Source organism: Manacus vitellinus, unplaced genomic scaffold, assembly GCF_001715985.3.
Source record: "Manacus vitellinus isolate BGI_N305 unplaced genomic scaffold, ASM171598v3 scaffold_51_pilon, whole genome shotgun sequence".
NCBI classification, from domain to species: domain Eukaryota; kingdom Metazoa; phylum Chordata; class Aves; order Passeriformes; family Pipridae; genus Manacus; species Manacus vitellinus.
Genome location: NW_021940620.1, coordinates 4,125,865 through 4,136,886, shown reverse-complemented (window position 1 = coordinate 4,136,886; position 11,022 = coordinate 4,125,865). Strand labels below are relative to the sequence as shown.

At 39.5% G+C, this 11,022-nt stretch overlaps 1 protein-coding gene across 8 annotated transcripts; it reads left to right on the top strand.

Moving 5' to 3' along the window:
* Positions 1-221: 221 nt before the first annotated feature.
* On the top strand, positions 222-10,679 carry CLK4 (CDC like kinase 4). 8 transcript variants are annotated; one of them, XM_018081110.1, is made up of 14 exons: positions 222-332; positions 2,209-2,268; positions 2,818-2,975; positions 4,009-4,234; positions 5,403-5,493; positions 5,891-5,957; positions 7,610-7,726; positions 7,831-7,997; positions 8,103-8,197; positions 8,566-8,695; positions 9,038-9,120; positions 9,618-9,697; positions 10,150-10,237; positions 10,321-10,679. In XM_018081110.1, the coding sequence occupies exons 2-14, from the start codon at positions 2,215-2,217 to the stop codon at positions 10,456-10,458; spliced, it is 1,494 nt and encodes a 497-aa protein (XP_017936599.1). In that variant the 5' UTR covers positions 222-332; positions 2,209-2,214; the 3' UTR covers positions 10,459-10,679. The 8 variants fall into 8 exon arrangements, with proteins under 8 accessions (XP_017936599.1, XP_017936600.1, XP_017936601.1 ...); XM_018081111.2 differs by having other exon boundaries at positions 222-339; XM_018081112.1 differs by lacking the exon at positions 2,209-2,268 and having other exon boundaries at positions 226-332.
* The last annotated feature ends 343 nt before the right edge of the window (positions 10,680-11,022 follow it).

Genomic DNA, 11,022 nt, shown 5'->3' with positions numbered 1-11,022 from the left:
GTGCCGCTTGAGCCCCTCCATGGATTCGGGTCGCAAATCCACGGAGGATGTGTGAAAAGCCGATGCCGAGGCACGCGGGGCTGACACCACACCGCTCACTCAGAGCACCCGCAATGGCGGCGGCACCGCCTCAGCGACAGAGCCGCGGGGGCGGGCCCTCCCCGCGGGGCCCCTGCCCCGCCCACCCTCACGCCGTGCGTCTGACGTCACGGCGCACAGACGCCGCGAGGCCGAGGGAGAAGGAGGAAGCAGCTTCTCCGCGCTCGTCGCCGTCGCCATTTTGTCTGTGCGCGCAGGGCGGACACGGGGCTCGCTCGTCTTCTTTTTCAGCTGTGAGTGGTGAGGACCACCCTTCTTCCCTGTCCACTTTTCATCTTTGCTTCTCTTCTCTCTCGTTTCTGTTTGCGGGGGGGCGAGGGAGGCGAAGCAGCGGGGAAGCGCAGCGGGCGCGGGGGGGTGGGGGGGGAGGAGGGCGTGTGGGTGCTGGCGTTTTCTCCGCGGCGCGGGGGCGCCGAGCGCAGCGTGAGGGGATGTTGAGGCGGAGGAGACTCTTCGGCACAGGAGCCATGTGAGAGTCTGTGCGGGGGGCTGGGGCGGGCGGTGCTCCGTCACCGGGCCCTCCGTGCCTGGCGCCCGCCCAGCACCGGCCCTTCCTCCCCCCGCCGGCCCCGGAACCGTCCCGGGGGAGCCCGGCGGGGAAGGGGCTCGATGCCCGAGGGCTGGGGTTGGGGGTGTCCCCTTTAGGGACGGCGGTGTCGGACTTTGGCCATCCCAAAGGGATAAGCCTTTGACCTCCTCCGCCTGCCAAGTTTTGGAGGAGAGGCATTTGAAAATTGCTGTGTAGGCAGCTCACGGCGCGGCTTTTGCGGCCTCGGCGTGCGTGGATCGTTTGCAAACGGGCCGCGGCTCCCTTCTGAGGAACCTGATGGCACAATGTGGGAGCGAAAACTGCCTGCGATATGGATTAGATCCATATGCTACAGGAATGCATATGTTCGTGGCAGCTGTCAGGATTACATAAGTGAAGTTCCTCGGCGCATAAATTCAGAGGGGAGAGCACAATAGTCAGAAATCTTAAGGTGGCTCTCGCTGTAAAATGGACTCAGACCGATTCTGACCATTTCTTCCTCATTCGCGTTTCCTTTGCTCCTTTAAGGACAGAATTTGCAACTCGTATCTTAATTCCAGTAATGCCATAAGCATTTGAGTGTAGTTAAGCAGCAGTTAATCTTCAGCAAAACCGTTTCTCCAGTTTTTCGTGTCAAATGTCTGTCCTTCCACCCCCAAGCCGTGCTCTGCAGGACCCTTTAATGGTGATTTTATTGCCCTACAGAGCCCTAGTATAGCCTGCCTTCTACCCAATGGGGAAGGAATGAGAAAGCAAGCACTCATAAGTAAAATTTTCACTTCACCTGTAACTCAGTGTTCGTGCACGTCAAAAGTTGAGTAACTGAAACCTGAGTGCGCTTCAGAACCCGAGTTGCATAAGGTGAAAACAGAGGAAAATGACTTTGGAGCTGTGTAAGGAGAGAAGAAATTCAAGCATATAAATGAAGCACCAAGTCGGTTTTAATTTTTCAAGTATTTTGGTTTGGCATTTGCCACATTATTATTTTTAATTTTTGTTAACGTTTCATAAGTAAATAAGATTTTTTGAGACTTAGATCATGACTGACCCAAAGGGTTTGCCAGTCACTCATTTTTGCAGAGTTTGTCACTCTATTCACATTGTATTGGTAGTTTAAAAACCTATTTCTGTAAAAAGTATTGGTGCAGGTGTCTGCTGTGGATTTTTTAAACTACCAACCTCTCACAAATCTTGTGAAAGTATCAGAAAACTTCTTTTTTCAGAATAGATATTTTCATTTACATGTTCTAGGACTTTCCTTTTTAATGCCTCCTCTTTTGTATAGAGGCAACCAACATTGTTCTGTGTAAATTTACACAGATTCGCAGAATTCACACGATTTACAATCATTTTTTCTATTGTACTGCTGTCTTTGTGTCTAAACTGCTGTTCTCAGTGTCACTATTTACTATGCAAACTTTTTCTTGTGTAAATTAATTCTTTAGAATATACTGGAATAGATAGGTAAGGTTATTTTGCTTCCAAAAAACTCCTGCCAAAGATCAGTAAACAGATAATAATTGGTTTTGTTATATTCCTTATTTCTACCACTGTTTTACTTTACTTTTTTTTTTTTTCAGTTGTGCATGTACCTGTTTGAACAAAGAATTCCTCCACCTAACATCCAGCAAGAGAAGCTGGTGGGTTTTGTCTTTGGCACATCAACTGAACTGTAAAACACCCGCAGACCTGAATGCTAATAGGGTTCAAAGATTGTGGCTTGGCTTTGGGATCTGTGAAGAGTTTTGTGAGAGAAGTTTTTAGACTGATTTTTATATACTTAATTTTCACGTAGTAACTTATGCACCATATAGCATGAAAAGCTAAATCCAGCTTTTGCCAGAGAGGATGTTTGGAGATGAAGGATTTTTTTCCAAGAGAAGGCTCTTTAAGGAAGTGATTCTCTTTAGTCACTTGAGAGTTTATTTAGAACGGGCTTTAATGACATGTTTGAAGCTATTAAGTGAAGATGAGTTGGCCTATTTAATCTTGATTTGTGTTTCATAACAGCGTTAGTGTTGGGCTGACAGAGCTGTGTCTGCTGCCAAACTGAAATAATAGAGGGGGGGAGGCTGAGGAACAAGAGTTATTTGAGGAAACGATTCTTTCCACTTCTGTCATATTTGATCAGACTGCAGTAGCTGACTTGCATCTACATGTGTGTTTGTTGATGTGTTTTGTTTTTCCAGTGGGAGATGAGGCATTCAAAGCAATCCCATTGTCCTGAGTGGGATGACAGGAGGAGCTGGGATCAGAGGAAGCACAGTAGCAGCCGCAAACGCAGAAAGAGGTCCCAGAGCAGCGGCCAAGAAAGCAAGCACTATAAACCCAGTCGCATTTCAGAAAGGTATAAGACTCTGAATTGAGTAGTGCAAATGTTTCTTGCTGTGCCTAAAATAAATGTTTTCAGGATAAGAGTTTTTGAGTGCTCAGAATCGTCAGTTCCTTATGGTTTGGCTCACTTGAGACGAGCTTAATGGGTAGTTGTTAACATAATACCTGACCCATTAAATAGAAGTTCTTTAATAAAAACAAGCAATTGTAACTAGTTTGTTTCAGTGGTGTCAGTTAAATATTGGTATTGAATACAATCAATGTTAAGTTTCAAGTAAAAAGAATGCATTTTAATTTACTTAATGTGAACAAGAAGAAGAGAACATTTGTTTAATCATTAAATACAATGGTAAGTATGAATTTCTCTTAACTAATTTAGAGGTGGTTGGTGTTTTCTCCCACACTGCTTTCACTGTAAAGATGTGCTTTTCTGGTTTTTTCCCTTGAGAAGAAGATCCAATGGAATTGTTTAATTGTTTATACTCATTCTTATAAAATGCTGGAAGGGTAGGTGTACAGCAGTAAGGGGACTCTGTGCCTCAGCAGCTTTCTTAAAGGTCTGTTTCCTGTGCAGAAGAATCCATGTTCCAGATGATCTCTGAGTTTTTAATGTTCACTGCAGAGCACTAAGAATGATGCTACATTTCTTAGTCTCTAGGGTTTATTTTTCTTTAACACTTTGAACTTTGAAAGTGTAGAAAGGGATGTTTCTATATTGAAAGTGTCTAACTGTGAGACTTCTAAGATTGTAATGGAGTTGGTCAGTATGTTTTAGGAAGTGTTTCTCCTTTTTCAGTCTGAGTTTCTTACTTAGAGTGCAAACTGTGGACAGATCATATATTGTTCCTGTGGACGCCTGCTATGTATTTGAGACTGACAATGTTGTTAAATTCCTAATAAAGTAACATCAAAAGCTCCACTGGTTTTGGGGAGGGAGTCAATTTTTGCTGTAAAGACAGATACTGTGTAACTCAGCTCAAGTCACTTATCTTGTTGGAAGCTCAAGTTTTTGAAGTGGAGAACATTCACTTAAAATATATTTTCAGTCATTATTTGGACGATAGAGCCATAAATGAAAGAGACCATCATGACCGGAGATATGTTGAGGAGTACAGGAATGACTTCTGTGAAGTGTATGACCACAGGCATTATCACAGAGACTATGAAAAGAGTCACCATCACCACTATAGCAAATCCTCTGGTCGGAGCAGGAAAAGTAGTCATAAAAGGAAGCATAAGAGACATCATTGCTCCAGTCACCAATCGCATTCGGTATGAGTAATTTTTAACTTTATTATTAATGAATTAGTGGTAATAGACTTCTTAAGTGAGTGCTAGAGCTTCAATTCCTGATCCACAGTACGTTAAGAAATATGTTAGTAAAAAAGGAGTTGTATTTGAGTCCGTTTGTGGAGCATGTGAATATGTTCTTAGCTGAGATTTTTGTATCACTGTTGGGTGGGGGGTGGGATTATTATCAGTACAAGTTGGACACTGGGAATGTAGGTGGTTGGTAGTCAAAATCGCTGGGATTGATCTGAAAAATGTTGTATTGAAATTGAAGACAGGTAGCTATCCTATTGTAAAGTACGGTTGGCAGTTTTACAGCATAGTGAACTGTGCTTTTCCAGGTAGACTGAGATGCCATCCATCCTGTTACTCAGAGTAATTGACATGACATGCCTTTTTAACATAGGCTTAATTGGAAGTATGAATGTGCATGTCTGGTAAATTGATAAGAACAATTCTGCACCTAATTCCAAAAAACCTTTGATAAAGTGTGAGCCCAGCTAATGGCACCTAATGTCTTAGATGGGAGAAGTTTGCTGCTTGCCTTCTTTGAAGGCTTGCCCTCTGAATTTCTCATGATTGGCATGATGCCCACTGATGCATCCGCAGATCCAGGTGTTTTATGTCACTTTTCTGCAGTAGAAACAGCAAGTTGTATTAGATTATCCCATGCAAATTAAGGACTTGAGAGTAATTTTTCTTCTCTCTCTAACATGAGGGAAGTAAAATCAGTTACATGAACTGTATGTTTTAAGAACAGAAACATTTCACCTGACTGAGAGCTTAGATATGCAAATAAATACTGTTTTTCACTATTTGTTAGCAAAGGATTAGAAATAGCAATGTTGCAGTCTTAATCTGTCTTCAATTAAGCCACTGTTTGAGAGACAAAATTGTGTTGTTTTTTTCTGTTGCTTGTATCACTTTAAGTATTTATCTGAAAATCTGTTCCTTGCCATGTTTTTCTTCTGTAACATAAACTGTGCCCTGTGAATTTCTGGGGACTGAATTTGAAATTGCTCCTGCCAACTGTTCGTGGCCTGGTGTGTAACTGAATGCCTGAATATCTCCCCGCTGAATGAATTGCGTATTCTGCCCTGAATTCACTCTGATATATTGATTGGCTGGACGATCTTGGTGCCGTTCCCAGAAGAGTCACCGAAGGAAAAGATCCAGGAGTGTAGAGGATGATGAGGAGGGTCACCTGATCTGTGAAAGTGGAGACGTTCTAAGAGCAAGATGTATAGAACATTTTTCAACACTTTTAAAAAACTTTTCAGAAAAAAATCTGTTTAGAATAGTATGTCAGAGGAGGGGGGCTAAAGAAATCTTCATTGCTCTTTTTGTTCTGTTTTTTTTGTGCTTTTTTGTTTTTTTGCATATCTTCTTTTCTGTAGAATTTAAATACTGTGTTCGAGAAGTTCCAATTAGTAAATGAACTTGAATCTTGAGATTAGAACAAGAGATAGTTTTTTGGCTAACTGTTTTCATGACACCTGTCCAATAAAGTAATGCATTCAGATGCTGAAATTTAAAGTAATTATGCTTTTATAATGGCACATTTTTAAATCTACATTAATAATATTCATTCTTCTTTTAAGTAGTTGTATAGTTCTAACTTATCTTTGTTCTTTTTAGATGAAATTGTTGCGACTTTAGGAGAAGGAGCTTTTGGAAAAGTAGTGGAATGCATAGATCATGATATGTAAGTGTTGATTATTTTTTTAAGTGAATCTCTTACTTAGATCAGAAATTAAATGGCACTTCTTAGATCAGAAATTAAAACTCAGGGACATTTTCTTTAAAAGAAAGCAATTCAAATGAAGTGATGCAGTATATTTAAGAAAAGCAATTATACTGGTTTTGAAAACTAAGCTTGTTCCTGGTTTAAAATTGTTAAGGACTTTTAGGTGATACTACACGTCCCTGGTTGTTTTTAAGGTGCTTCAGTCATCTCTGCCTGTATAAATGTATTTTGTTTCTTCTATTACTCTGTGAACTCTCTAGGATAGTATTGACTTTATACAAGATGCTATCTGGAGAAATACTTGGATTTTCCTCTTAAGTTTTTGAGAATCTGTCTCTAACAAACTTCCTTAACTGCATTTGTCTTGGGAAACATCTGTTTGGAGAGGGTTTCTTTCAAAAATAAACCTTTAATAACTTTTTTTCTGCACAAACTGTCTAATCACAGGGTGCAAACTACTAAGTAGAAGTCACGCACCCTTTTTAGTGACTGAGAACTATGTTTTGCTTCATCACATTTTTCTGTTGATTCTGTAAGTGCTGCTGCCATAACTAGAGAAGGTTAGAATAGGTAAAGAGTGTGGAATTAGTTTGGGAGACTGACTTTCAGAAGATGTTGCAGTGAGATACTGAGTAGATTTAGTTTTTAATGAAAGCAGTTGCTTGGAATTGGTCGAGCTGTAAATTGCTTTCCTCAGTCTCCATAATCAGAATTATCCTTTAAAAGTTTTTTTGAATAAACAGTAATCTAGTATCCAGTCCTTTTTTTTTATGGAATGATTACTTCCGTGTGATGGCATGTCTGGTGAAGGAGAAGAAAATTGCTGTATTTCCAATAGTTCTCTATGTTCTAACAGTTGTTAAGCTATTTTAACTGTATGTTTTATGTCTGCAGTTCTGTGAGGTGGTTTTAATATGTTTTCCTCTGTATTTGATTTGTTTGTTCAGCCATTTCACAAGTTAGATGTGTTGTGGAGCTTGAGATCATGGTGTGAGGGCAGACAATATTCTGAAGTCGTTACAATCTAAAGAGCTCTACAGAGACAATTAAAACTTGTCTGAGAGTGAATGGCACAGAATGACCTGTGTCTGTCTGTGTTCCATTTAAGTAATAACCTTACAGTTGGAATTTTTACAGTCAATTCAGGGCAACTTTCACTGGTATGAAATACTCATAACCTAAACTTCAGAAGTTACTCAATTGCCCTGATTTCATAGGAGCAATGGGAAAGAACTAGAACAAGTTGTGCAAGTTGCAGGAGAAAAAGTCATACTTTTGCTCAAATTAGAACTTTTTGAATATTTTTCATTGTTTTGCAGGTGGATTCCTGATGTTTATTCTGCTTTAGATGAGATAAGAACACTGGGAAATAGTTAGTGTAGCATATACAATGAGTATTTGAGAAAGGAAAGCTCAGTATTACATTTATTTTTCATAAAACCTGTTCTGGTTGAGTGCAGCGTGCTTAAGTCAAATTCCCCTAATGCAGTTCATAATTCTCCATGACCTTTAATCTTCCTGTGTTTCGCTTATTAAAATCAAGCTGCTTTGGAGTCGTGGGTATTTAACAATAATTGATCCAGTTTGTGATGCTTTACTTTCTCTCAAAGGAGAGGAATGCATGTAGCAGTTAAAATTGTGAAAAATGTTGGTCGATACCGGGAGGCAGCCCGTTCAGAAATACAGGTGTTGGAACACTTGAACAACATGGATCCAAGCAGCAATTTGTAAGTATAAAATCAGTCAATTTACCAAGGATTTGAGGAAGGTAATTATCCAATGAATGGTGTTTTCATTTTTTTTTTTCTTTTTTTTTGTTTTCTCTTTAAAGCCGCTGTGTCCAGATGCTGGAATGGTTTGATCACCATGGCCATGTTTGCATTGTTTTTGAGCTACTGGGACTTAGTACTTATGACTTTATTAAGGAAAACAGCTTTCTGCCATTTCATATTAATGACATTAGAAACATGGCTTATCAAATTTGCCAGTCCATAAACTGTAAGTAAATTCCCATACCCTTATCAAATATGTGGGTGGTTTTTGGTTTTTCCTTTTTGAAGTTATTTTATAAATTATGGAATATTTTTCTTTTTTTCCTTCTAGTTCTACACCATAATAAATTAACTCACACAGACTTAAAGCCTGAAAATATCTTGTTTGTGGAGTCTGATTACATAGTGAAGTACAATGCCAAAATGGTAAGTTTGTTCTTTGTTTCTCCCAACTTGAATTGTGCTGTTTTCTGTCTTCATTGGAACTTCTCTTAAAAAAAAAAAAATAACAGGATGAAGATAACAAGTAACTGAAGTTAACTTGAAAGTTAAGGAAAGAGGAAAAGAACTCTTGTTACTGTGGGAAAGGTCTTTACTCAGCTATTACCCACTCTTCTTTCTTGGATCATTGAGCTGAATAGGAATTGATGTAGTTGGAAGAAGTGGTTTTTTTACAGGGGTTTAATTTTTAGCATTTTATGATAGCTAGTGCTTTGAAGATAATGTGATGAATACCTTTTGCCTGAGCATGCTTTTAAAAAATACTAACAGACAGCATTTTGATTTTCTTGCAGAAGCGAGATGAGCGCACTTTAAAAAACACTGACATCAAAGTGGTTGATTTTGGAAGTGCAACTTTTGATGATGAGCATCACAGCACATTAGTGTCTACAAGACATTATAGAGCACCTGAGGTTATTTTAGGTCAGTAAAGAATCTTAAACCTTCTGACAGTTCATTGCAGTTCATTCAGATGTCCTTACTTCATAGACTGGGGGAATTGCTCATGGTTCTGATAACCAGTCATGGAACCATCACCATAACAGATGGTGGTGTTGTAATTCTTGAGAGTAAACAGTAGAAGAAATATGCTAAAAACAGAAGTCCAAACATGTTCCTTTCCCACTCTCTCCCACTAAGGTTTGGGGAGTCGTGGAGGGGTAAGATCAGCATCAGTAAATGTGTGGAAACTGGGCATGTGCTTTGTGGGTTACAGGTATTGAGAATGTATTGAAAAGTAAACCATAAACTTTACCTGTTTTGCAGCACTGGGGTGGTCACAGCCATGTGACGTGTGGAGTATTGGCTGTATTCTGATTGAGTATTACCTGGGATTTACAGTGTTTCAGGTGGGTAGATAAAGTTAAATAGAATGTGTTTGTTACAGGCTACTGATTTTGGTCTCTTAATGATGTACCTAACTGTTAGTGTAAAAGACATAATCAACCTCACAGGCTTCTTAAGGATTATATAAATGAGATTGTAAAGCCAACATGCATATAAAAATAAGATGTTTAAATATCTCCTTCAGAGTGTCTAAGATTGTCCGTTCTGGCATTTTGGTTGAAGAAGCCTGTGTAGAATCTCTCATACTGCTGGAACTAAGAGTAAAGAAAACACTTTTACAAAACTTGGTTTATAAACTCTGTTGTTCAAGGACCATCTTAGCTGTGGAAAGTGTTGTATAATCTGCATTGCATAATCTGTTTTTAATAATTCGAGGTGGTAACATGTAAAGGTACTGGGACAGTACTCTGGCAAACATCTTGTTTGTAGTTGAACGTTGTTACCAAGTGGCTAAGAGGAGAAAAATGTGCTAAGTGCATTCATTGCTTTTTCCACACAGACACATGATAGTAAAGAACACCTGGCAATGATGGAAAGAATCCTGGGGCCTCTGCCCACTCACATGATCAAGAAATCCAGGTATGTTCACTATACAAGTGGTAAGTTGCCTCATACTTTCCTATTACACGAGAAATTGTAAAGTTGCCATTGTTAGCTATGAGCTGCTGAAGATCAACAAAGGGACTCACAGGCTTTTTGTTACCTCAGTTTGTTGCAAGAAGTTGTGTCAGATGGAGATTAATTAAATAGTTGACAGTCCTTTTTACTGGTCTTAGTATGAAATGTCAGGCTCTCGACTGTAACTGAGTATGAATGTTCTTAGGTCTTTAAAAGCCAAGTTTGGAATGGTCACCAGAACAGTATTAGACATTGATTTTTGTATAAACTCTATAAATTTGCACTACAAGAAATGTTAACTCCCAAATGCAGAGATAGACACAGGCACACCTTATGGTGTTTCAAGACTTGGAAAAGCATCTGCCTGCTTTGCGCACTGGCACTGTCTTAATGTGATTTTCCTTGTCATGCAGGAAGCATTATTTCCACCATGACCAGTTGGACTGGGACGAGCACAGCTCTGCAGGCCGGTATGTCAGGAGGCGCTGTAAGCCTTTAAAGGTAGGAGACAACACTTTTATTGCTCTGTTAGACTTGCAGTTGTGAAACAACTCTCTAAAATACCTCCTGTTCTTTTCTTTCAGGAATTCATGCATTGCCAGGACACAGATCATCAAAGTCTGTTTGACCTTGTTCGCAGGATGCTGGAATATGACCCAGCCAAAAGAATTACTCTTGATGAAGCCTTGCAGCATCCTTTCTTTGAACCATTAAATAAATAAATTCAAAGATCTTTTATGCTTCTTCCAGGAGATTTCCTAGACTGTGTCAGTCAGTCAGCAGAGGTTGCATGAAACTTTTGTAAGCTTTAAATTATTTTGTACAGTTAAGTCTGTAAATAATTACATATGTTTTGTATAACTGTTATGTTTACCTTGTTGAGCAGTTGTAGTCTTATCGGTATCAAAGTGAAAAATAAAGTAATTTTCATTTTTGAAAACTGTTTTCTGTCTGAACCTGTGCCACTCTCCTTTTGCAGATGAGGCTGGTTGACCACCTGCCTGTAGGTGAGGAGTCTGAACTGGCTGAAGAAGATCTAGAAACATTAAAAAAAAAAAATACTTTGTTTCATTAGTCATAAGAAAAGATTTGAAGGACTAGGGCCACCTAGTTACAATGTGTAACAGTTTTTGCCATTCTGAAACGTGGTTGGAAGTGGTGTATTATCCTAAATAGGTATTTTTTGTGAGTCACCTTTTCCCAGGTTTTCTGTTAATCAGCTGGCTAGTTAGTCCTTGGAAACTTGTCTGATGCTTTCAGTGTTAAGTATTTATAGATAATCTTTT